This window comes from Salvia hispanica, chromosome 5 (genome assembly GCF_029641045.1).
Source record: "Salvia hispanica isolate PSC_SH4W2 chromosome 5, Shi_PSC_v1, whole genome shotgun sequence".
Taxonomy (NCBI): domain Eukaryota; kingdom Viridiplantae; phylum Streptophyta; class Magnoliopsida; order Lamiales; family Lamiaceae; genus Salvia; species Salvia hispanica.
Window position 1 is genome coordinate 30415638 of NC_142696.1, and position 25068 is coordinate 30440705.

The window sequence follows — 25068 nt, forward strand, 5'->3', positions numbered from 1 at the left end:
TGCGCTGCACAAATCGGGATCGGGAAATGCATGTTTTCATCACAGGAATGTTAGAATGATGAAGAAGACGCAGCCATGGAATCACTGCTCTTTGTCTCTAGAATGGAATTCCAACACCAATGTCTTCACAATAGGTAGAATTGATCAATGGTTGATGTTAGTCTAGTTTCCATATATAATGCTATTGGCCTAAGTATAATCCTGCCTAATTTTTCATTAATGCGATCACATCAACCACATTTTAGTGTAATTTATTTCAGACCATACATTTTTTATCTGCTCCAATCTATGTGGAATCATAAATTAAGTAGTCCCTCCGTCCCAAGTAAGATTACTCATTCCTTGGACGGTACGAGATTTTATGTATTTTACTTCCTCCGTCTCAGAAAGATTTTCTTACTTTGATCGGGCACGAATTTTAAGAAATGCAATGAAAAGTGAATTGAAAAAGTTAGTGGAATATTGGTCCTACTTTTATATATTAGTTTTATAATCCATCCGACCCCGATTAAGAGTCACACTTTTCCATTTCGGTCCGTCCCCAATTAAGAGTCACACTTCATTTTTACCATAAATAGTAAGTAAGTCCCACATTCCACTAACTCAATTCACTCACACTTTATTATAAAACCAATATTAAAAAATGGGTCTTACATTCCACTAACTTTTTCAACCAACTTTTCTTTACATTTCTTAAAACTCGTGCCCGGTCAAATTGTGACTCTTAATCGGGGACTGAGGGAGTAATAAAATGTGAGTAGAAATGAGTTAGTGGAATATGAGATCCACTACCAAATATGGTAAAAAGTAAAATGAGATAAATTTTGTGGGACAGACGGAAATGGAAAAATGAGACAATCTTTGTGGGACCGAGGGAGTATGTGTTAAGAGGAGAGAGTAAAGTAATAGAGATGAAATAAAGTAAGAGATAAATGTGTTTCCATTTTAAGTAATGGATCATCTTAATTGGGATAAATTAAAAAAGGAAAGTGAGTCATCTTCAATGGTTCGGAGGGAGTATTTATATAACATTGATAAAAAAAATTTTCTCAATAATAAAAAAAAGATAATACTCTACTACTTTTCATCCGTTCTCAATAGATGTCTCATATTTGACCGATTCAGATTTTAAGAAATATTCCATTTGTCCCATAAAAGATGTCATACTTGTGGGACGACACAAGATTTTAGGAAGTTTTTTTTTTGTTTACTTAGTGTAAAGACAAAATATAATATTTATATTATTTTGTGAGAGAATTTTTTCTAAAATAGAAATGTGACATCTTTAGTGGGATAAACTAAAAGAAAAGTAAGACATCTTTTATGGTTCTAATGGAGTATTTAACTTTGTGAATGAAAAGGGATGAAAAAAGTTAAATGGAATATGAGTCATAATTTTATATATTAATTTTATAGAGTAATAAAATACAAGTGAGACGAATTTAGTAGATTATCAAAAATAGTAAAAATAAAATGAGATCATTATTTAAGTCGACGACGAAATACAAACATTTAATGGGGGGACTAGAGTAGGGTTGGGGAAAAATATAGAAAAAATGATATATCGCTCGTATCGTATTGAAAAATATCGAAAATGTATCGAATTTTCGGTATATCGTAATTTTCGATACGATACGGTATTGTATCGTAAGTTTTCGATACGATAACGATATGAATTTCCTTATATCGCGATATATCGTTTTATATCGAATATATCGAAACATATTGAAATTCAATACATATTGAAGTTTAAAATTATAAATATATATAAATCCATTTAATTCATTCATATATTTAGAATATATATATATATATATATATATATATATATATATATATATATATGAAACCCTAATAAGAACAATATTTATTTTATTGTGTTGACGTGTTATTTTTCAGTTTTGAAATTATATTTTTCAATATATAAGTATTCGATACGATAACGATATTGATATTATCCATATCGAAAGTTCGATATATCGAAATTTGATATATCGAAACTTTCGATACGATAACGATATGAAATTCTTTCATATCGATATTTTCGATATGAAACACGATACAACGTTTTCTCGATCCACCCCTAGACTAGAGGAGGAAGTACTTTTTTTTGGACTCGTGACTCCTGGAATAGACAATGACATGGTTTTAAAATAAGAGAAAATTGACTCTTTTCTTATAATTAGAGATAGAAATATTTACTTTATTAGTCCTAAAAAATATATAAACCCAAAAATGACATAGATTTAGTGTGCAATTAGAGAAAAAAATAGTAAAAATAGTGTTAAAGGATGGTGAGGTCCAAAACTAGTCTATTTTTAAAAAAGGGATAGAGTATATAATTTCATACAGGCATACAGCAACAAGTGTGAAAATGATAAAGTTATGTACCCCACACCCAAAATAATCCAGTGCATGTGGTATCCAAGCATCCCACATCATAACCACACTATCTTCCTTCCCTCCATCTCCACCATGCACCACCAATTCCCATGGCCACTTTCAATCTCCCACCACCAAATCCCATCTCAGCCCCCCACCACCACCACCCTCACACCCTCCCCCTCAACCGCCGCTCCCTCCTCTTCCTCTCCGCCACTCTCCCCCTCCTCACCCCCCTAACCACCTCCGCCTCTGCCGCCCCCCCTCCCCCGGACACCACCGTCACCGACCGAGTATTCCTCGACTTCAGCATCTGCCCCTCCTACTTCCTCAACCGCACCCTCGGCGAGTCCGACCTCTCCCTCTGCGCCCAGCCCGAGCCCCTCGGCCGAGTCGTGCTCGGCCTCTACGGCAACGTCGTCCCCATCACCGTCGCCAACTTCAAGTCCATGTGCACCGGCTCTTGCGGCTCCACCTACAAGGGCACTTTGGTCCAGAAACTCTTGCCCGGCCAGTTCTTCGTGGCGGGCCGCCAGGGCCGCAGAGACAAAGGAGATGTTAAGCCCCCCGTGGGCCTGATTAGGAACACTGAGACCGTTGATTCGAAGGCGTTTCTGCTCGAGCACTCCAGGCCCGGCGTGGTGTCGTTATGCTTGTCAGAAAACGACGACGACGATGACTTGAAGCTCAGTCCGGATTACCATAATGTGGAGTTCTTGATCACCACTGGGCCCGGCCCTTGCCCGCAGCTTGATAGCAACAATATTGTGTTTGGCTCTGTGCTTGAAGGTTAGATGCTGCCTACATTTTACTATATATATATATATATATATATATTCTTGTGACAATTTAACTTTGGTGGCATGAAATTGGAATTAATTTGTCCAAACATTAGTTTTTAAGTGATGATAGTATATAGTTTGAGACTCTTAGGCAATCCATTAATATACTCCCTTTGTCTCTTAATATGTGTCCCACTTTGACCCGGTACAAAATTTTAAAAATATACTACCCTCCACCCATGATTAAATGTCTCTTATTTGACCGGTACAAATTTTTAGAAATTGTTTAACTTTATAAAGTAAGTTGGTAAATAAAAAGTCAATGGAATATGAGACCTAATTTTATATATTAGTTTTATAATAAAATGTGAGTGGAATGAGCTAATGGGAATGTAGAGTCCGCTTACTAAATATAGTAAAAGTGAAATGAGACATTTATTGGCGCGGACAGACGAAAAAGGAAAAAATGAAACATTTAATGGCGGACGAAGGGAGTAATAGAAATTGTGTTAAAAAAGTTATTGAAATGTGGACCCTACTTTACATATTAGTTTTATAACAAAATGTGATTTAGATTGCGTTATTGGAATGTTCCACTATAAAAATGAAATGGGACAACTAATACGATACTGACCAAAATGAAAATCTGTTACATGATAGGAGATGAAGGGAGTATATATTTGCCGTGAAATGATGTAAGGCGTGGAAGGTCTTGAGATTATGATTCTATAATAATTATCAAGTTAAGTAGTATACTAGTTATAAATGTGAGAATAGAGTAAAATAGAACTAGTACTTACACGAGTAGTAGTTTTGACTTAGAAGTAAAGTAGTGTTGATATGGATGCAAGTGATGGGAAAAGTGATAATACATGGTGCAGGATTGGATGTTGTGAGGGCTATAGCATCGATTCCGACATATATACCCGGTGAAAGAATCCGACAGTACAACGATTTGGCAGAGTTTCTGGGAGATGGAAGAGCTAAAAGTGCTCGTGCAATCTGGAACAGACCTCTTAAGACGCTCTATATTAGCGATTGCGGAGTTATCAAAGTTGCAAAACCTACCCTTTCCCCTAGTCTTCCTTGAAATTACATCTCACTCTATCTACTTCATTTGTGATTGAGTGAACTTATCCAAATAAAATTATTTACACTGCTCCAGATATTTGGAGTATCTCTCTAGCTCGCTATTTCTGTTGGTTTTTGATATGTAGGGAGTACTATGTAGAGTAAAGGATAATCTGAGAAAGATTCAAGGTATATTATATGTACTCCAAATGAGTACAGGTTAAACATATTGGATTACTAATTAGTAAAAACACCTTATTCATTGTAAAACTGTTACATTTGATGTATGTAGTTGAAGAGTCTAGCAACATCTAACTTATTTGAGAGTTACAAATTTATTCTTCAACACCTCTTCTTAATTTTTAACTCGAAACTGACTTCAAAAAGCAGCAAGTGTCTATAAACTACCCGCCTTAGTTAAGCTGTCTGCAAATTGCTCTTCGGTGTTGACAAACTTAGCTCATTTTTATCTCAATGTGCTTTGACCCTCCATGAAAAATTGAGTTCTTTGTCATTGCATGGCCGATGAGGACATTGTTGTGCCATTCTCTTGCTCCTGATGAACATCGATTAAAATACCGTTGGTTGCTTATTTAATGACCAAGACATTATTTTTGATCCCGATGAAAATATATAACCGGATTTCAAAACATGAGGTTCACTATAAGGGCGTTTTAGTTCACTATAAAGGTGTTTTAGTTCATAACACGGATTTGAAAACATAGAGTGAACCAAAATGCCATTGTATTGAACTTCGTGTTTTCAAAATCCATCTAATATAGTCCTTCCATATTTTTATCTAATGGGTGAAATTTGGTCTCTAATAATGCATTAAGATGTGGTTATGCATTAATCACTCCCCTTTATCAAATACTCCATCCGTCCCAATTAGGTAGATGTCAACACTTTCTTTTTTTATTTTTTCACGAATGATGTTACATTTCATTTTTTGAAAAAAAAACTTTCTTACATTAATATACTATAAAAATATATTTTCTCTCTTCACTTAATACAGAAAAAATATCTCCTAAATTCTGGTGTCATCACCCACCCAAATATGACCTCTACCTTAGGACGAAGGAGTAATTACCATTGCTTATTCCAAAAATTCATGAAGCTAAAAGAATCAAGTTTGATGACAAAAGTGAAAAATGTATCTTTGTGGGATTGATGATCGAGTAATAGGTTATAAATTGTATAACCCATTCACAATGAAAGTGACCATAAGTAATGATGTTGTCTTTGAAGAAGATCAAACATGGAACTAGAAGCATAAGAAATTATACGCGTTCAGCCAGAAGGTGCACGTAAAATCGAAGAACCAGAATCACCTAATCATATCCAGGTCAGGTACAAGGCCAAGATGAATGCGCAATCTGAGTGATTTATATGAAGCTACTAAAGAAGTCGATGAAGCCATTGAGAAAATGTGAATTATATTTGTTTCTATATACTGATCATGTGGCTTATGTAGATGTTGTGCAAGACATGAAATGGAAGATTACAATGGATGAAGAAATTAATGCGAATGAGAGAAATGATACTTTTTCATTGACAGCACTGGCAGAACGGCGAAAAGCTAATGGTGTGAAATTATTTAAAATAAAGAAAAATGTTAATGGAGAACTGAGAAGGTATAAGGCGAGGTTGGTGGCAAAATGATATATAAGCAGAAAACTGAAATCGATTACAGTGAAATTTTGCTCTCGTTGCACATCGTGAGACAACTATACTCTCCCCGTCCACGAAAAATAGTCACATTTTGCCATTTTGGGATGTCAACAAAAAATAGTCCAATTTCTGAAAATGAAAAGTTCCTCTCTCATACTTTTTCCACCTCTTTTCTTCCTTGCTTTATTTACTTTTTCTACACACCTCTCTTACTTTACCTATTTTTTCTTCTTCCTTTTTACTTTACCAATTTCTAATTAAAATTCGTGTCATCCACAAATGAGACTATTTTTTATAAATGAAGGAAGTATTATTTATTTATAGTCGCCTAACACAATTGGAAAATCTATCAGCTTGATGTGACGTCGTCATTTTTAAATGGTTGGCTTGAAGATGAAATTTACTTGGAGCAACCTAGAGGTCACGTGAAATAAGGAGTCGAAGATAAAGTCTACATATTAAAGATTAAAGAAAACTTTGTAGACAATGATTTATCTTTATTGTTAATTAATCATCCAATATGGTAAGTCTATAAATAGTCTTTGATGTAAGCTTTCTAGGGACAATGATTTATCTTTATTGTTAATTAATCATCCATTATGGTTTGTCTATAAATAGTCTTTGATGTAAGGAGGGTGAAGATCTGAATACATATCATATAGTAGTAGTATATATCTTTTCAGGCTCTCAATCTTCTTCCATTACTATCAAAACCTAACTGTTATATTGACTCAGTGGATCAATCGATTGGGACGATGCTTCATGCAAATGTCTCAATAGATCTAATTTTGGAGTATCTTCATGAACAAATCTTAAATCTAATGGAACTTTATAGCATGCCGAGTTCATATGAGTCTTCCCCATTTAAAAGACAAATATAAATCCTTCTGAAGGGAAGAATAAGTAGCAAAATAAGAAAGTACTCCCTCCGTCCCACTAAAGATGACCCACTTTCCTTTTTTATTTGTCTCAATCAAGATGACCCATTACTAAAAATGGAAACTCTTTTATCTCTACTTTATTCTCTCTCTCTTACTTTACTCTCTCCACTTAACACACAAAATAAAATTACATAAAAACTCGTGCCACCCAAGGAAGGGGTCATCTTCCTTGGGACGGAGGGAGTATTTGAGGATGCGAACTTGAAGGCAAAAAGTGGAGGGACTAAGAAGCAGCCGAAACTACTAAAAGATGATTTTCTTTTATGTCACGAAAATGGAACACTTGACATAAAGATTAATCTAAATTCAAAGCACAATATGCATTGGGTGAGAGTTTAGGTATGTTTGGCATTAATACAAATATGTCCACAAACAACTTACAATTCTAGAAATTATACTACTAAATGAGCAAACAAATACCTAAACTAAATGAGTAGATATTAAAGGAGTGAAGTTACAAGTGTTTAGTACAAGCATGAAACAATCTCATGCATCATCAAACAACAAAACTAAATCATAAGACATAGGGCAAACGAATACAATCAATAACTCCCATATACAGAAACCACCAAATAAATACTATAGTAATCTAATATATATGTAAATCAACGATAAATATTCATGAGTAACTCCACAAAGAATCCATATCGGGGCTGAAACACAGACCCTCATAGTCCATGTTGCTCTCACTCTCTTTCTCCAGAATGGTGAGCCCAGTGTCTCGTGAATGGCTGATAGCAGAGTTATTGAATGAATCCGGCTCCATTTTACACATTCTCTCAGGCTCCTTCCCACCTATATAAACATGAGTTGCTGAATTAGGCTTATCATCATACTCATGGTCACCTATTTTCACAGGAAAGTTGGCGAGACACCACAACGACTGATGCTGGAAATCAAGAGATGGCGCTGAACAGATGTTATAATATTGGTTGTAGCCGTAGGTATCTATATTTGGATGAGGAACCAACAAGTTGCTCTTATTCTTGCTCGATATGATTTCATCACTCGCAGAGCTTGAACTAGGTTTTCGATAGGAATAGTCGTCTGTCAATTGTGGCAACCGTGTAGAGCTGTCAATGAGATAACGATCAACAAACGAGTCGAGTGGAGTGTTTGCTTCATCTTTCTTGTGGAAAACCCTGCAAACAACCCATTTTTCCTGGTAGAAAAGAAGCTAGCTAATTATTGAAAAAGTGATGATAATTTAAGTGCAAAACTTGGTATGAAATGAAAGTAGTTAAAGAGACCTTGGCATGATGGGAGATATTGTAGGCGGAGAAGTCTCCATGGAGTCTGTATTCATGAATGACCCAATTGGTTTTGTGGCCTTTAGGAGCCCTACCTTTGTAGAATACAAGTGTTTTTTTCATCCCAACAAGCTTTTTCTTTGCATTGCGTATCTCTCTGTCTTTCCCGGTCGCCTTCCAGTATCCCGACGCTGTTGCTCTATTCGTTCTCGTACCTGATGGATACTTCGTTTCCTTCTCGAAAAAGAAGAACCACTCATTTTCTCCCGTCTTTGCCGCCTTATCTGGAAACAATAACCAAAATCATTCAAATTTTCATACAACAAACAATCACACAAGAAGTTGACAGTACTATATTGGAAGATCGTGCACGTATGAGATGCTCTTCGAGCGAGGGATGCAATTAAATTAAATGATACATTGTACAAACTCCAAACTATGATCTGGACCGTTAGATTTCAAGATTTGATAACGTCAACAGAAAATGTCAACACAACGTCAATATTGTCAACCGATTGAAATTGTCTTGACATTTTCTGTTGACGTTATTTTTCATCTTATTAACATCAAATCTTGAAATCTTATGGTGTAGATCATAGTTTAGAGTTTATACGAAAGATGCAGTTTGCAGATTATCACTACTCACTATTCGAAAACATGAAATATTACAAAATTATTTGATTTAAAAAGTAGTCATGCCTTATAGAAGAAAAGAAGAGAAGAGAAATGTAGAATAATTACTAGGTAAATCCCAAGGTTCACACTTGTTGAGATCAATCTCGTTGATAGCTACAGCTCTGAATCGTCTGTGAATAACCTTGTTGAGAAGATAGTGAGTTACAATCTCCGCGTCGGTGGGATGGAATCTGAAGCCCGGAGGCATCTGATCCACGGCTGAGCATGCTACCTTATATTCTTCTTCTTCTTCCTCTTCTGCAACAATGATGTTAACAACAGATGCAGATGTATATGCTGCTTCCATTTTTAGCAACAAACAAGTAATTATTTGTAATAGAATTAAAGGGAATAAATAGGGTGGTAGGAGACAAGGAGAGGAGGCTATTTATTATATATAGAAAGAAATGTGCAAGTGTCTTGGGGTGAAAGGAAAGAACAGGGAAAGAGTGATGAGGATGCGCATATGCGTGCTTAACTCTGCATTGAGCTTATCACTAAATTAACGGAGTATTCCACTCTAAGTTTCATTAATTTACACAATAAACAGAATGATTGTTTGCCTTTTCAAAGGTGCTGCTGATGTCAGCTTTGGTAGCGCGTGAGTGCCACATCCGTAAAACCCACGCCAAATAGTAGTACTCTTTCTAATAAACTAATAAGCTTACTTGAGATTCTCACATATAAATATTTATGTTATCAAATGTCATTTACACCATTTATATATTATATATGTTGTATAGGACTATAATATAAATGTATACTTTCCAACAAATTGTGTAGTGGCAGTGCGGAATAAAGAAGGAAATTGACTTGAATATAGAAATTAGTAAACTGCATACTATATTGTAATTAATGTATTATTTGCTCTAGGTGTAGGTGTTGGTGCAGCTTTGTTTTATGCAAGTTGGGACGAAGCATGTGTCATACACGTATTTCTTAGTTTTTGAGGACATTGCGTAAAATGTATAGCTATGGAATATCGAAGATGATTTCATGATTCGTCATTGGTTATAATATTATTTTTGATACGACGTCACGTATATCTAATTTGGCTTGGTTTTGAGTAATGGAACTTTGGTGGGAAACTATATGTGGTACTTTATAATAGGTGGAGTATAGGGTTGTGATTTAGGTAAAAGTAGATCTTAATATAAAAAAGCAGAATAAAATTATACAGAAGTCCACATTATTAGTTTATTGTTAGGTCAGAATAACATAAAATGATATAAAAATTACTTCCAAATCGAATGTTATAAAATAACCTAAAATTGATTAATAATCACATTCCGTGTTTTGATTAATTATTAACTATCAGATCGCCTAATCTTAAGGCCACGAATCGGGTTGCATTTATGTATTAAGATGCATTTTTGTTTTGATCATTTTCCGATAGAGTATTATTCATACCTTGGTCGAATACATCGTGACTGTTTCCATTTTCGTGTTCTTGTTACATGTGTCAGCTATATTTAACATTTAAAAATACTACTCCCTCTGTCCCACAAAAGATGTCACACTTGTGGGATGACACGAGATTTTATGAGGTTTTGTTTTGTGTGTTAAATGGAGAGAGAAAATATAATTTTTATATTCATGTGAGAGAGAACTTTTTCCAAAAAGGGAAATGTGACATTTTTTGTGGGACAAACTAAAAAGGAAAGTGTGGCATCTTTTGTGGGACGGAGGGAGTAGTAATTAACAATCCCTCAAAATTATCCAAATAATTTAACTCTATTTACATGAAAGCACTTGAAAGTCTGTAATTTTCCCAAGTCCTCAGACACAACTAAACTAAACTGAAGCTTCATAATATATGATTAACGTACTCTAGTCAATTAGCTAGAAATTAAAAGAAATAAGAATAAATATAGTAGTACTATACAATCAAACAATAGTAATCTCTTACCAGGAAAAAGACGTGAGCATTTTATTGGCACAAGTAATTTAAGACCATGTCTTCATTCATTGAATTGTGCATGATGTGGGTAATCATAGAATTAGTATTACTACTAAAATTAAACCAATTCGTCCAATCAAATGCGATTCAATCCCAGCAAGAATTGTGTGACGCACTTTCTTGACGCAACACACTCGCACAATAGATTTTATCTTATCCATTTTCCATCGTGGGAGAGGTATTATTCTGTCGCGTAAGACATGACACACCAAAACTCTTGGATGGATGAAGATTATAATCCAGGTTATTGGACTACAACAAAAGAAACGGATAAGAACATTTTTTAATGTCATTAAGAACGCTAATAAAAGTAGTGGAAATTAACAATAAAACACTTGGGCATAATTCTTAAATGTGCTAAATAATAGGAAACATTAACTATTATACATTTATTTGCTCAAAGACAAGAGGATGCGCGGAAAGGTGTAGAGTAGGCATTTAGTGCGCTCCAATCACGTTGGCCAATAGTTAAAGGCCCAACACATTTCTACTGTGTATTGTTGATGTCATGCACTTGTTCATCACTCCGCTTGTTCATCATCATGCTTAATCTGATAGTCGAGGATGACGGCGAAGGAGTCACAAATTGGGGCGAGAACGCTGGACTAAGCTCCGGTGTAGCCCACAAGCTCCAACATCGGGCTTTACCGCCCGACTTCAATACGGTGTGTCTTGCATTTGTTACAACTCGCGATGAAGAAGCTCATACTCGACTCCAGTGCAATATGATTGAAGAAATTTAGACATGTAACCGACTAACCGTTGAAGCTTATTTGTACCTTTTTTATTTTGTTTTCATTGTAATTTTTTGTATTTTAATATGACGAGGATTTTCATACGGAGTATTATGTTATTTTAATAGTTTATTTTATATTATTTTATTTGATAATACAAAAATTATAAAAATATAAAAATAGTGGTGACATGGAAAATGTGATAGGTGGATTTATAGGACTGTATTACAAGTGTTGGGACTGAAAAATAAAACAAAAGGCAGATTTATGCTCCACTATTGTAAATGCCCTAATATCATTAATGTTTTGGTGGATTAGTTTTGGTCATTATTTTTGTTGGTCTCAAATTATTTTTTCAGATCTATTTCGTGTTTGTATTATTATATGAACAAAAGGGTATAAACCAAAATAAAACAGCAAAGTGAAAAGACTATTCAAATTGAAATCAAGGTATAGTGTTTGTAACGTGCATATTGAACATGCCCAAATTGAATCGAACCATCGGTTAATCTCCAGTTCGGAATTGGAACTGGCAAGACGGTTCGGAAACGGCGGACGATTAGCCGGTTACCAGTTCTTGTTCAATGCAATGCAAAACCTGAACCTGCAGTTTAAATAAAAAAAATATTTATTATTTATAAAAATAAATTTTCACAAATAGATAAATACGGAGTACAAGAATTTCTAATAGCCCATATTTATTTGTTGGCCTAAGAATTTAAAAAACCATTCTTGGTTGTTTCTCTTTTATAAAAAACATGCTTGAATGTTTTATTTCACTTTTAATGTGGGACAAAATGTGGGATAATAAATTTTCAAGTATTTATTTTATGACTACATGCTTAGATCATTCATTCATCTTTTCCAATATGGGATACTAAACTTTGTTTGTCTTTTACTTTTCTTTATTTTTTACATTTTATTATTCACTATTACTATCTTTATTTTTCTCATAATTCTTTTTCTAAGACAAATTTAAAGATAATAATAGTTTTAACTAGAATAGTTTAGTTAGAATAGTTTAATCAAATTTGAATGTTGCTCACAATTGGTATATTTATAGAATGTGGATGTGTCCATAAATTGGATTTTATTTTTCAAAAAAGACCCATATTGGGCGGGGGGGGGGGGGGGGGTAGGCAGACCCCAACCCGTTAATAAAATCAAATTATAACGTTCTCCGACCCTAGCCCAAAAGTGATTAGGAACGAACACAAGAACATGAAGAGAAACAAACTGAAGTTCCCACGTGTCGGGGTACTTGCTTCTATCAAAACTAAACTAGGAACCACATGAACAAAAGGAAGAGATAAACTAAGAAGAACAACCATAAAGTCACAATCAATCCACATCTCTGCGTCGGAAACGAAAGTTAGGATATCCCATCTGATCCATCCTAACAAGCGCCTTCAGGTATCGGGGTGCAGAGACTGGATCATAATATGTCATAGTAGGGGTCTGAACCCCCTACCTACAAGGAAATCGGCAACACGGTTTCCTTCTCTATAGATGTGTGAGAATCGAACTTGCCGCTGAGAAGTCATTCTACGGATCAAGGCCATATGATGCCGCTGACAATAATGTAACCAGAGTCGCTGAGTCAAGCTCTATCCAGATGTGTGTAGAAAAATCCATGGCCATCTCCAAGCCTCGAATAAGTCCGCCTCAAAGCTTGACGACGCATCCACTGGAGAACAGAATGCCTGTTAGGTTTGGTATACTGAAAAGCATGTTTCGAGCAGTTTCGCGCGAATAGAATCTTGCTTGTATATGTAAAACACTATAATCCATTTTTAACTCGATTCAGTATTATTCGAGCAGTTTCGCACGAATAGAATCAGTATATTATTACATTGTTTGTGCATTTATAAGATGTTTATGTATAAGAAGCAAACAAAGTCTAAGTCTTTTGCTTAGTAGACTGGTTGTGGGCGTCGTCCACTTTAAGGTAACACAGTCGGTTCTAAATGCTTTGCAAAAGAAAAAGAAGAATTTCACAACCCAGATAGGCTTAGACTACCTATCGTGAAAGGTTGCAATGTCAGTCCGATTATTTCTAATTACTGAAATAAGATGACGTTGGTGTGGTATAACACTGAATGGATCTAACAGCAAGACGTGTCTTTATGCTATCTACTGAACACTAGGTCTTGATAAATAACTATTTCTTAATCTACATACGTTAGCATTGAGCATACGGTATTGATTATGCACTACTACTTATCAAATGGTGCGGGTTTTTCGCAACCCCATAATCCTGATATATTGGGTAGTGGTGATTAATATCTAGCGGTGCTAGGATTGCTATTATGTTGAATCGTGCGCGAGGTGAATCTCGTTTGATAATGTCCTCAAGAGGAGCTCGAACAAGGTTTTATTATTCAGAAAACTGGTCAATTGGAGTTTTATCGCTCTGTGAATAATAATTAAGTGTTTCTTGCTAAGTCCACTCTTGGAATTAATAAGATGTTAATTAATTAATTAATGGACATTTATATCTTAAGCGCGGGAAATAAATAATATAAATAATGGAAACCCGGATTACTTGTAATTTTGGATTTTATGGGGAGTGCAATATTACTTCTGTAGTGGCTGCTCGTAATATTCCAATATAAGATTGAATTAAATTGTGGGTTCAATTTAATTAGTAAAAAAGCTAATTGGGGAGCCCATATCCAAAACCTTCCATAGATCCCTGACTGGGCCCAATATGATCTTAATATAAATAGGAGAATAAAGGAGAGGCAAAATTAATTTAATCAGTAGTAGAAATTTTCGTTCCCCTCTGATTTTAGAGGAGCTCGAAAATTCTCTCAGCTCTCCTCCGTGAGATTTTTCTGTCTTCTTTATTCGAGTCCTAGTATTATGATAAGATCAGCCCACCCTGATATCGAGATACAGTTTGGGAACCAGTTAGAAGATTCGTGGTTTAGTATTGAAGATCGTCAAGTGGAGAAGGCTCGAGCAATCGACGATTCTTTGGAGAATCAAAATCGGTAACACTAAACCGTAGAAATCATGTTTTAGGATTTATATTTTCTAAGCATGAATTATTTGCGTTCTAGCATGCAATTATATGTTTAACATGTGAATTGATTAATCGCATAATTGGTCAAATAGATCCGTATCTGATTTATTTGTTTTGTACAAGTCTTCCGCTGTGCAAGGGGCACCAAAACCCCAGCAAGGCCCGCAGTAGACCTCCATCAGTACCATGAACCAGTCCTCCCGCTCTCGCCTCCAATGTCGTCAAAGAGAAGGCACCATCTGTATTCAGCTTCACCCAAGAGGCATCGGGTGGATGCCAAAGGACGATGAGTGAACGCAGAACACACTGTCTGGGAGAATAAGGCATGAAATCAACCGACACTGAGCAACCCCTCCAGTGAATCGGGGTGATCTTGTCGGCCGGTACGAACGTATGCAGGTGATGAGTGACCTGCCAAATGACATGAGTATGACGGAAAGGGCGGCCACGGTGCTTGCAGGCGTTCCTTTCCGTCCAAGAAACCAAACGATCAAACATGGAACAATAAAATTTATATGCATGGCGGGAGAGAATGAGGACATCCGCCAGTGACCTAGTCTAAGTGCAATATCAGTGCGCGTGTGAATTGGTGTGTGCGATGAAGGGAACCATGCATCAAAATACTCCCACACAGAAATCGCCGATTGACTCGAAAGAAAGACATGACTAAAAGACTCAAAAGAGGAAGACCGACAACACTGACACCTAGACGCTAACTCAATACCCCGATGCTGCAACTTCTCATCCATCGGCAGCCTTCCATAAAGTAACCTCCAAATGAAAATCGAGATGGTGGGGGTCATCCCCTCATTCCAAATCAACCCCAAAATCTCATACTTCGGCAATCTAGTCCGAATGCTCTCCTAGGCTGAGGTCACAGAGAACTCGCCATGGCTAGTCAGACTCCAGGCCTCACATCCTTCGCCCACACCTCGATCGGCGTGGCTCTGATCTGATCGATCGTATCGAGAGGTACACCAAACCTGAAAGACAGATCATGCAACATATCCTCATCCCATGCATGCTCATGCTAGTATGATGCAACGGCCTGAGATTGAATGTATGTATGTTGCTCATTTTCTCAATGTATTGATTAAAATATGAAAAATATAATACTCCCCCCAACCCTGAAAATTTGTCACTTATTTTCATTTTCGTCCGTCCATAAAAATTTGTCACCTTTCACTTTTACTATTTTTCATAATGGACCTCACATTCTAGTAACTCAATATCATTCACATTTTATTATAAAACTAATATATAAAAGTAGGACCCACATGCCACTAACTTTTTCAACTCATTTTTTATTAACATTTCTTAAAATCCGTATCGGGTCAAATGGTGATAAATTATAAGGGACGAATGGAGTATTTAATATAATTTGCTTAATAATGATAAAAATAAACAATTAAAGAAAATATGATTTGTATAGCGGTATATATAATTTATATATTTATATATTAGTAGTAGACTAATAGTATGATTTTGTATAATAAAGACTTCATCCGTCCCACTTAAGATGACACGTTTTTCTTTTTAGTTTGTCCCAACTAAGATGACACATTTCCTTTTTTGGAAACTTTCTCTCTCCAATTAATACACCCAACCACTTTTCTCACTTCTATTAAAATATTCATCTCTCTCTCTCTCTCTCTCTCTATATATATATATATATATATATATATATATATTCGTACTTACACCCACTTTTTCTCTCTTCAATTAAATACTTTTACCAATAATTCCTAAAATCTTGTGCCAGCCAAGAAATGTGTCATCTTAGCTGGGACGGAGAGAGTATTATTTTAATAGATATTATAATTTATATAAATTAAATTATTATTTGAATATATATTCTTTATAGATAATACCAATTATTGAGTAACATGATTTATATATAGAAAAATAATTATATGCATAACAGTTATTGATAGATTAATACAATTTGTACAATAATTATTTTCTCAATGTGTGTATGTATTAGTACTCCTCCGTTCCATTGTACTAGAGTCATTTTGCCATTTTGGTACGTTCTATTGTAGTGAAGTCATTTCCCTTTTTAGTAAAAGTGAACACATTTCTTATTAATTACTTTACTCTCTCTTACTTTATTATCTTTTCGTCTCTTTACCTTTTTCATTTCCTACTTTGTTCTCCATTTACTTAACTCACTTAACACAAATTTTCTTATATCGCGTGCCGAAAAGAAACACCTTCACTACCGCGGAACGGACGGAGTATTAGTTAACATATAGTAACATAAATTTATACACATAAACAAATCAATAATTAATAATACTCCATGTAATAATATTTGTAGTTAAATTATAATAATTGAAGATAGAGTACTAATATAGACAAAGAATGATGAAGATCTATTATGTATTTATAAATAATGACTTTTACCTCATATTGAAAGAAAGAGCAACACATGCAAGAATGTGTAGCTATAAAAGAGAATTATCCAATACATTTCCTTCCAACTCAAAGGCTCAAGTCTAACATTAAGTACGACCAATTGATTTGAAAAAAGTCTAACTTTAAGTATGACCAATTGATTTGAAAAATCAATTTTCTAAATAAAATATTCCCTCCGTCCCACAAAAATATAAACATATGATATGACATGAAAACTAATATAAAATTTGTAAATATATCATAAAACATTTAAATAGTAGTATTACTTTAAATGATATGGGAAAAGTAATTATTAGTATTAATGATATTGATCGATATTGGAGGCCCAAAAAATTAAAAAAGAAAGAAAAAAGAAAGAAAGAAGGTGAATAGACAACAGGGTTATATAGGAGTATATTATTAATTAAATTTGTACTTGTTTGTGGTTTCGATAAGTATAAAACTTTAATAGAGCCATGTGCTATCCATATCATAAAATGATAATACCAATCGATATAGATAGTGACAAAATCCAGTTTTGAGAATATGTTATCTATGACGACAATAATGAAAGTGAAAGGTCGACACTTTGTTCATGCATAATGAATAAACCCTAATTTACCCTCCCTATTCATATCATTGTGCCCCAAAATCCCACAAATGGATAATCCCACCTTGAGCAGCCGCTGCAACTCGCCTTTCATCTGCAACAATGGCGCTACAATCTCCTCCTATTCTCTCTCTTAAACTGTAGAGACACTGTCCTCGCTCAATCTCCCAAACCCTAATCACTCCACTGTTTACAATAACGGCGTATCCTGCGTTGATGCAGCCGAGGGCAGGGTGGCCTCTCAACCTGAACCTGCATACCTCCTCTGCATCCATCAGCAGGCGCAGGCTGCCTATGCCGCGCTGATCAGTGATCAACGCGGCATAGTAGTTGGCGTCGAAGCAGCCCAGCATTATGCCTCTTGCGAGGACTAGCTCGAGCAGGATTGCGCCTTCGTTTTGTAGGTCGAAGAGGATCATGCGCGAGCTCGTGCACGCCACTGCCTTCTCGTTCCCGGTCATCCTCACTCTTCCGAGTAGTTCGGTCATGTCGGATAGGGAATGCCACCCCATCACTGCTTCCGGGTCCGTTAGGGTTCCGCCCACGAATAGCAACTCCTCTGTCTCGCCATTCCTTATTTGGATGGCCCGTTCCGGGGCACCTGTCCATGATTTAAAGTCTCACTTTCAATCTGTGCGGTGCAGGTTTTAAAAAATGTAATAAAAATTGGATAGAAAAAGTTAGTGGAATGAAGATTCCACTTTTACTCTGTGCAGGTTTACCCATACACATCAATGCATTTGAAATGACATGGGAATTGGTGCATAATTTGTAAAGTAAGAGAAAAGATTAAAAGGGTGGTTAAAGTAGTGTTAGTGGATAGTGAGACCTCACATTATTAGTGTTTAATGAGTTGTGATAGTGAGTCATAGACATAGTGGCATAAGTTATAAATACATCGATGAGTAATGAGTTTGGGTTAACTTTCCATAAATTGAAATGTCCATAATTTTATAGGACGGACGAAAATGGAAAATGTACATTTTTTATGGGACAAGAGAGTATACTTATTAGTATTATGGTAGTAATAGAATTTGAGTACAATGTATTAGTGAAAAAGTGAGTTGTACTTATCAAAAACGAAAAAATAAAAAAACAAATATAAAAATTATTTTATGGATGGATCGAAATGACAAAAGTGAACATTACGCACCTGCATAAAGGCCGACCCACCAGCGGTTACTGCCAGTGAAGTCGATGAGGGCGCCATCGTCAACCACGTCACCAATGTGGGCTCTGCGGAGAGGCATCTCATCATTGATCGTGGCGGTGTGGATGTCTCCATCCAACGTGGCGAAGACGAGGCGGACGTCGGAAAGAATGATTCCAGAGATGGATATGGAGAAGCGGCCGAGGCGATGGCGGTCGAGTGGGTAGAATGTGCTGAGGTGGGCCCGGCTTGGGAGGTGGAAGAGGTAGACGCCGCCGTCAGAGAAGCCGGCGGCGAGGTATTCGTCGGAGAGCGCCAGCCGCTGACATAATAGGCCGTCGGTGAAAGGAAGGGTCGTGTGCTCGTATCTCCGCTGCCGGAAATTCGCGGCCGTGCGATGTCGGTAAATGTACTCCTCGCGCCACGTGTCGCTGCGGAGATTCTCAGCGTTCCAAATCCGCCGCGTCAGCTCCTGCCATAGAAGCTCCGATCGTGAAATGGCTCTCCATCTCGGACAAACCTGCAATTAGTAAATAAATATAGATAATCATTCCTATTTTAATAATTAATCACCGAGATTAAATAGCATAAATATAATTAATTAAACATAGGGAGATGATCAAAGCATAACTAATCTTAAATACAACTAGAGAATAAGAATTTAGTTCACTAAACTAAGTGATATTAGTTCACTATAATTTATACTAAAGTATTTACTTTGTGGAATATTTAGTTCATGATAATAACATTTTAATTTACTCTGTCTTTTCAAATTCATGCTGTGAACTAAATCACTCTTATATTGAACTAAATTCGTATTTTCTGGTTATTCATTCAAGTAGTGGTTGCGTTATATCAAATAGACAAATACTCTGTATTTCCAAATACATGATACTCCTTCCTCCCAATGTAGTTGAGTCGTATTCCTTTTTAGTTTGTCCCAAGTTAGTTGAGTCATTTCCTTTTTTGGAAAAAACTTTATTCTCTCTCTTGTTTTATTCCCTCTTTATTTCTCTTACTTCATTCCATATTTTACTTTACTCTTTTCATTTTAACTTTAACAAATTCATTTCTTAAATTTCGTATTTCAAAGAAACGCTTCAACTACCTTACAATGGAGAGAATATTATGTTATTACATGATAACAAAGCATACACGGCATAGATTGAAAAGCTACTTATAAAATTTAGTCATTTTCAACAAATTAAAATCATATGCAAAGCAATTACCAATGCCAGGCACCAAACTAGTCAAAACACATATTTCTAGGGAAGAAGTATATTTCATCAAATCCAAGATCATGCCAAGTCTCACTTTGTGAAAAAACCCCACGCGCCGCTCACTCATATTATTAGTCCTTGTATGTAGTCAACTATTCTCACTTAGATAACATGCAATTACTCCTGTATATCAATATAATATAGAGGGTGTCTAAAGTATGCAGCTCAATTAACGATAGCCTGATCAACAAATTCTGAGCAAAAATCAAATTGGTTCAAACCCTACACCTATTGGTTTGTAGCTTTTGGATTGCTCAAGCTATGAAGGATTGACTAAAAGGTAAAGTGTTGTGTTTATTTGAATAAGAGGTGCATTAATTATGAGATCACTTTTTTATACAAGTGCGGCCGAAAACTGAAGGTTATGTCATGATTCTGTCATAATTTAATAAAACCCACTATTACATACTAGTACTTTCTTCAGTCATAAATACACATTTTAATTTCATTTAATAATGAATCAAAAAATTAGTAAAATATAAGTACTACATAAGTTTCTAACAAAATGTGATTGAAATTTAGCATGAGTTCTAGTATAACTTAAAATAATAATAAAATGAGATATTTAGTGATTGGAGATGCTAAAAGTGGTAATATCAAATGTTTAATTTAATAGCGTGCATAAATTAATATTTTTGTTGTCACGGTTCAAGCCATATGAAATCATAACATGTGTCATTAACATGGAATATGAAACAGTTAATATTGTGCAAATTAGTGGGATGAGGTTTGACTGGTGAGAAGACATGGCAAAATTAATTAATAAGAATAAGAGCACGAGAAATTGAGTAATGATTCTGTCTGATTGCAATAGATCAAGTGGACTTGGTGATCCTAATCCAAAATTAATAGACTATACATGCTTGAGTTCCCAAAAATGGAGGGTAAAATTAGTGAGTTGAAAGTGAAAAAGTTAAAGTACTGTATATATAGCATCTTTGTACAATTTGCAAAAGGGGTTGCTCATGACAAGTCAACATCAGTGTTGTCAGAGTTGTAGCAGCAATGGGAAAAAACTAGTCAAAACTAATTTATAGATTTGTAGATCTCACCCAAAGAAAGAGAAACCAACAAAATAACCCTTTTCCATGAAAGGATCCGATCAAAAAAGCCCCCCACCCTAAAATATCCATTCTTTTCTGTCACAAAAGATAAAGATTTAAACCCATTTTGCCTTTATTATTTAACTCTCTGCCTGGGTAATCAAATCCACTCACCCTTTGACCCTTTTTGTTCCTCAATTGCACCCCTCAACCTTTATGTTTTAACCTACACTAATTAACCACATTTTGTCATTACTAGTAATACACTAATTAACCATATTTTCTTCATTTCATTACAAATGGATGTGCATTGTTGATATCAACTTAATTCAGCACTAAGCAGTTTGATAGGATAGATGACTTATCTGTCTTGGAGTTTTATAAACAAAAATGACTTAATATATGTGTTTTTGTCATGTTTAGATTATTTATCTTTCCTACCAAACTGTCTCATTAATCATTGTTTATCATGATTCAGAGCAAAAAACAAAGAGCATGCATTTTTTGTATAGAGAGAGAGAGAGTACTTGAAAGATGTTGAGGAGAGCTTGAGCAGCGGAAAGGCGGCCAGAGTTGAGGTATGCATCAGTGGCGACTTGAACGGCGAGAGCCTCCACAAATGGCTCCGGCCAAACACCCTTTCTTGATCTCGTCCTTCTCTGGAAAGACGAGCCCGTGCCGCCATTGCTGCTGCTGCTGCTGCTGCTTGAAGAAGACGATGTTGACATATATATAACTGAATAATGGCAAACCCAAAGCCAAGCCAAGGTTAAAAACAACAGAGACACAAAGTGATGGGCCCTAAAAATGGGGCTGATTTTGAGTGTCTGAAGATTATGTCATCCCTGATTTACTTATATACAATATGTCCCGTTAGAAATGAGAAGTTTTCCTTTTTGAGTTGTTCCATTAAAGAAGAAGTGTTTCCTAAAATAAAAACATTATCTATACCTTTTACTCTCTTAATTAGCTCGCATAACAACGTTATATAAAATCTCCATGTAGAATACCAGATGTTTCAATATTTATTGGGATGGATCGAGGATTTTTTCTATAGAAAAATAAAATAAAAGGAAATATAAAATGGGAACCACAACGAATAACAAAGACAAAATTCCGCATGCAAAGCCAAATAGCAGCTGAGAATTGTGGGTGGGTCAATATTGGAATTTAGTCATATACTATTCATTTTGGATCTATTTGAGCATGTGTTATAAAAAGTTCATTTGTTAGTCCTTTATTAGTAGTACTTTATAGTAACTGTATTCGTCAAGCACTTTCAAACAATAAATTTAACAAAATAGTTTGGTTTTGGATTTAGGTACATATAGTATATGATATGATCTCGTTTTTTCTATAACTATTAGCTATAGGGAAAATCAAATTAAAAGCTTAGCTGGTATTGGTACTACTAACCATTGATCTTTTCATATGAAATCAAAAGTTTGTGAACAATTAAATAACACTCCAATTATATATAAAAAAAAATAACAAAATCACGGTAAAGTTAGAACTTGACTCGACCAATTTCGAGATAAAATATTAAAATGTAGTTCAAGCATTACACTGATGATGAAAACAAATAAATGCGTCTAACTCAAATTTCTGCCGAATTGATATTTCGTATTAAATGAAACGATAAATTGCAGGCTTCCAATTTAAATATATAATTCCATATTTTGATATAAATATATTTATACATTTTTTTTCTATATATATTAGCTCAACCGAAGCTCAATTTTGATACGGTTTGATAAAAAATTTCGATAACTATGAAGCTCAACTTAGTTTATAAATGTCATTACAATACATAAATCTCGGTTAAAATAATAAATTGAATTTAAAGTTGAAATAAAATGGATGCATTCGCAAACAATTTCTGTCTTTAAGGTTTAGTAGTATTATTTGAAATAAGGGAATAGCTTCACTAATGCATAACTATGGATAAATCATATGGTGTATCACAACACGAACAGTAGAAAAATACATTGCCTATAATGTCTTAATTTAATAATACTATAATGAAAAAGAATGGAAAACGTATATTTTCAATATTTCTTTTACTATTTCATTCATACTCACGTCAGTCATAATAATAGTATTATATATTATTGAACTTATTATATTTTCCCATGTTTCTACTAGGAGTATTACAATCAAAATTAAACATAAATAAATAAAATAAATTAATTTATTTAATATAAACTTGAAATTCTTAAAATTTCTATAAGAAAAGTGTTCGCATGCAAGAGAGAAAAGTCTTGCTTGTGACATAGAAAAAAAAAATGTCTCTTGCAAAAAAAACGTTAGTGAAAGAAACGTCTCGTATTTATGCGTATTTTACTTGACAAAGAATAAAAAAATCAATGCTATTATGAAAAAAAAATTGACATGTACTAATTACAATAATGATCAGTGCATCATAAAGTAATAATGTGAGAAAAATACTTATACAAGCATTTATGATTTTTTCCTTATCTAAATTCCTAAAATGTACTGTAATTTTTTTTTCTTTAAAGACCTCAAACTCTATCAAGTGATTTTCGATACTAGAATTGACATTTTATGATAATAGTATAAATTTGATGTTTATGAACCATTTGACAAGAGAGGAGTTATTGTGTGACAAGAGAGGAATTAACAAAATTAAAACAAAGAGGAGTATTATTATTTTCGACTAGAGGAATTCTAACTCCTAAATTTATTTTAATTTTATATAGTGACACAATAAAAAAATCAATTTACTACGAAATAGGTAAAGCATTTAATCACGCCTATCTCGCTGTCACGAAATCTACGTACTGAAGATGGTATTAATTTCCAATTGTTGAGTGAGTTACTCAATCTCCCATAAATAGAATTAAATGCAGCCTTCATCTATTTATTTAAGGCATATTTTTAAATGCTCTCGACAAACTAATTTATGGCAGCCCCATCTGAACGCAAGGAAAATACAGAGTATATAGGTCTAAAATTCAAAATAGTATTTAATTCTTACTCTCGTTTCACATTGCAATTTTTCAAACTATAGTATGCCTCATACAATGTACAAAAGCAATAATAAAATGTTATGTTTATCTTCTCCTCCAATTGAAATTAAAGTCGATATGGAGTGGTGCTTAGTTATTATTGGGGAGGATGGAAATATTGGTGCTGAATTATTAATATTCATTTAATAATTATCTAACCACCAATAGTGAACTTTTATTATCGATAGATACGATGCCATTAATTTCGAATCTATTATCCTAGCATATACCTAAATAAGGCTAAAAACGATTTAAAATCATTTTAATTCAGAACACCTTTCAAATCAAAAGATGCACTATTTTAGGTTTTTAACTATTTTCCACGTTTACGACCATAGGAGCATCCTCATCTGTACTCTTATTTAAAAGTATGGAGGTGGGTTCGGACCCACTTTACTTCTTATCATTAGGTAAGAGCACACTACACACATCCATGCTCTTTCGCAAGGTCAAGGTCAAGAGTCCCACCATTCTATTATTCAATTTAAATACTTCAATTGCTAAAAACATTTCTACAATATAAAAATACATTAAAATATAAAAACTTACATAATTCAAATCCTAAAAAATAAAAATTACATAATTAAATTCATAAAATTAAAAAGACTCATTACTCGTTGCCGAATTTCGCCCAAATGTGTTTAATTAGGTCTTCTTGTACCTCAATGTGGGTTCTTATATCGCGCATTGCGTGGCTTGTTTTGATCCTCTCGCCCACCGTTGTATGCACACCTCGGCGTGGGGGAGTGTCACACCCCAACCCTTATGACTTATGCACTTACTATAAATAAATTCAAAATTTAAAATAAATAATCCACACATATTATATAATTTAAAAAACTAGCATTTATTAAGTATATTTTTCAAAACCTTCTGAGCTATAACCCTCTAGCCACTCTATATACTATACACTGATTTACAAGCAAAAATGATGAGAAGGAGAAGGTTGTCAAATGCGTTAGCCGCCGAACCCTGATAACATGCAGTTCCTATGACTCACGTCAACCCAAAAGGTTCACTAGTATTTTAATCCTTAAAAATATTAGTGGTTTATATGAGCCACAA

General features: G+C 34.7%; 3 protein-coding genes across 3 annotated transcripts; 1 reads left to right on the forward strand and 2 right to left on the reverse strand.

Annotated features, from left to right (window-relative positions):
* The first annotated feature begins 2477 nt into the window (after nt 1-2477).
* On the forward strand, nt 2478-4349 carry LOC125187678 (Cyclophilin-like peptidyl-prolyl cis-trans isomerase family protein). The gene is made up of 2 exons (XM_048084302.1): nt 2478-3171; nt 4046-4349. Exons 1-2 carry the CDS (start codon nt 2493-2495, stop codon nt 4252-4254), a joined length of 888 nt encoding a protein of 295 aa, XP_047940259.1. The 5' UTR covers nt 2478-2492; the 3' UTR covers nt 4255-4349.
* A 2858-nt stretch (nt 4350-7207) lies between these two features.
* On the reverse strand, nt 7208-9114 carry LOC125191307 (NAC domain-containing protein 79-like). The gene is made up of 3 exons (XM_048088825.2): nt 8839-9114; nt 8098-8381; nt 7208-8009 (listed from the first exon to the last, which is right to left on the reverse strand). The coding sequence occupies exons 1-3, from the start codon at nt 9077-9079 to the stop codon at nt 7467-7469; spliced, it is 1068 nt and encodes a 355-aa protein (XP_047944782.1). The 5' UTR covers nt 9080-9114; the 3' UTR covers nt 7208-7466.
* An 8315-nt stretch (nt 9115-17429) lies between these two features.
* Nucleotides 17430-21743, reverse strand: LOC125186350 (transcriptional regulator STERILE APETALA-like). The gene is made up of 3 exons (XM_048082701.2): nt 21502-21743; nt 18655-19171; nt 17430-18102 (listed from the first exon to the last, which is right to left on the reverse strand). Exons 1-3 carry the CDS (start codon nt 21700-21702, stop codon nt 17528-17530), a joined length of 1293 nt encoding a protein of 430 aa, XP_047938658.1. The 5' UTR covers nt 21703-21743; the 3' UTR covers nt 17430-17527.
* Nucleotides 21744-25068: the final 3325 nt, after the last annotated feature.

Bases quoted from the DNA above. Each gene is read 5' to 3' on its own strand.
- LOC125191307 (XM_048088825.2), bottom strand. From the start codon at position 9,079: ATGGAAGCAGCATATACATCTGCATCTGTTGTTAACATCATTGTTGCA. The intron at 8,382-8,838 runs GTAATTATTCTA...TATTGTTTCCAG, and splicing joins TGAACCTTGGGATTTACCTA to ATAAGGCGGCAAAGACGGGA. The intron at 8,010-8,097 runs GTCTCTTTAACT...CTTTTCTACCAG, and splicing joins ATATCTCCCATCATGCCAAG to GAAAAATGGGTTGTTTGCAG.
- LOC125187678 (XM_048084302.1), top strand. From the start codon at position 2,493: ATGGCCACTTTCAATCTCCCACCACCAAATCCCATCTCAGCCCCCCAC. The intron at 3,172-4,045 runs GTTAGATGCTGC...TACATGGTGCAG, and splicing joins GTTTGGCTCTGTGCTTGAAG to GATTGGATGTTGTGAGGGCT.
- LOC125186350 (XM_048082701.2), bottom strand. From the start codon at position 21,702: ATGTCAACATCGTCTTCTTCAAGCAGCAGCAGCAGCAGCAGCAATGGC. The intron at 19,172-21,501 runs GTACTCTCTCTC...TACTAATTGCAG, and splicing joins CTCTCCTCAACATCTTTCAA to GTTTGTCCGAGATGGAGAGC. The intron at 18,103-18,654 runs GTGCGTAATGTT...AATCATGGACAG, and splicing joins GTGGGTCGGCCTTTATGCAG to GTGCCCCGGAACGGGCCATC.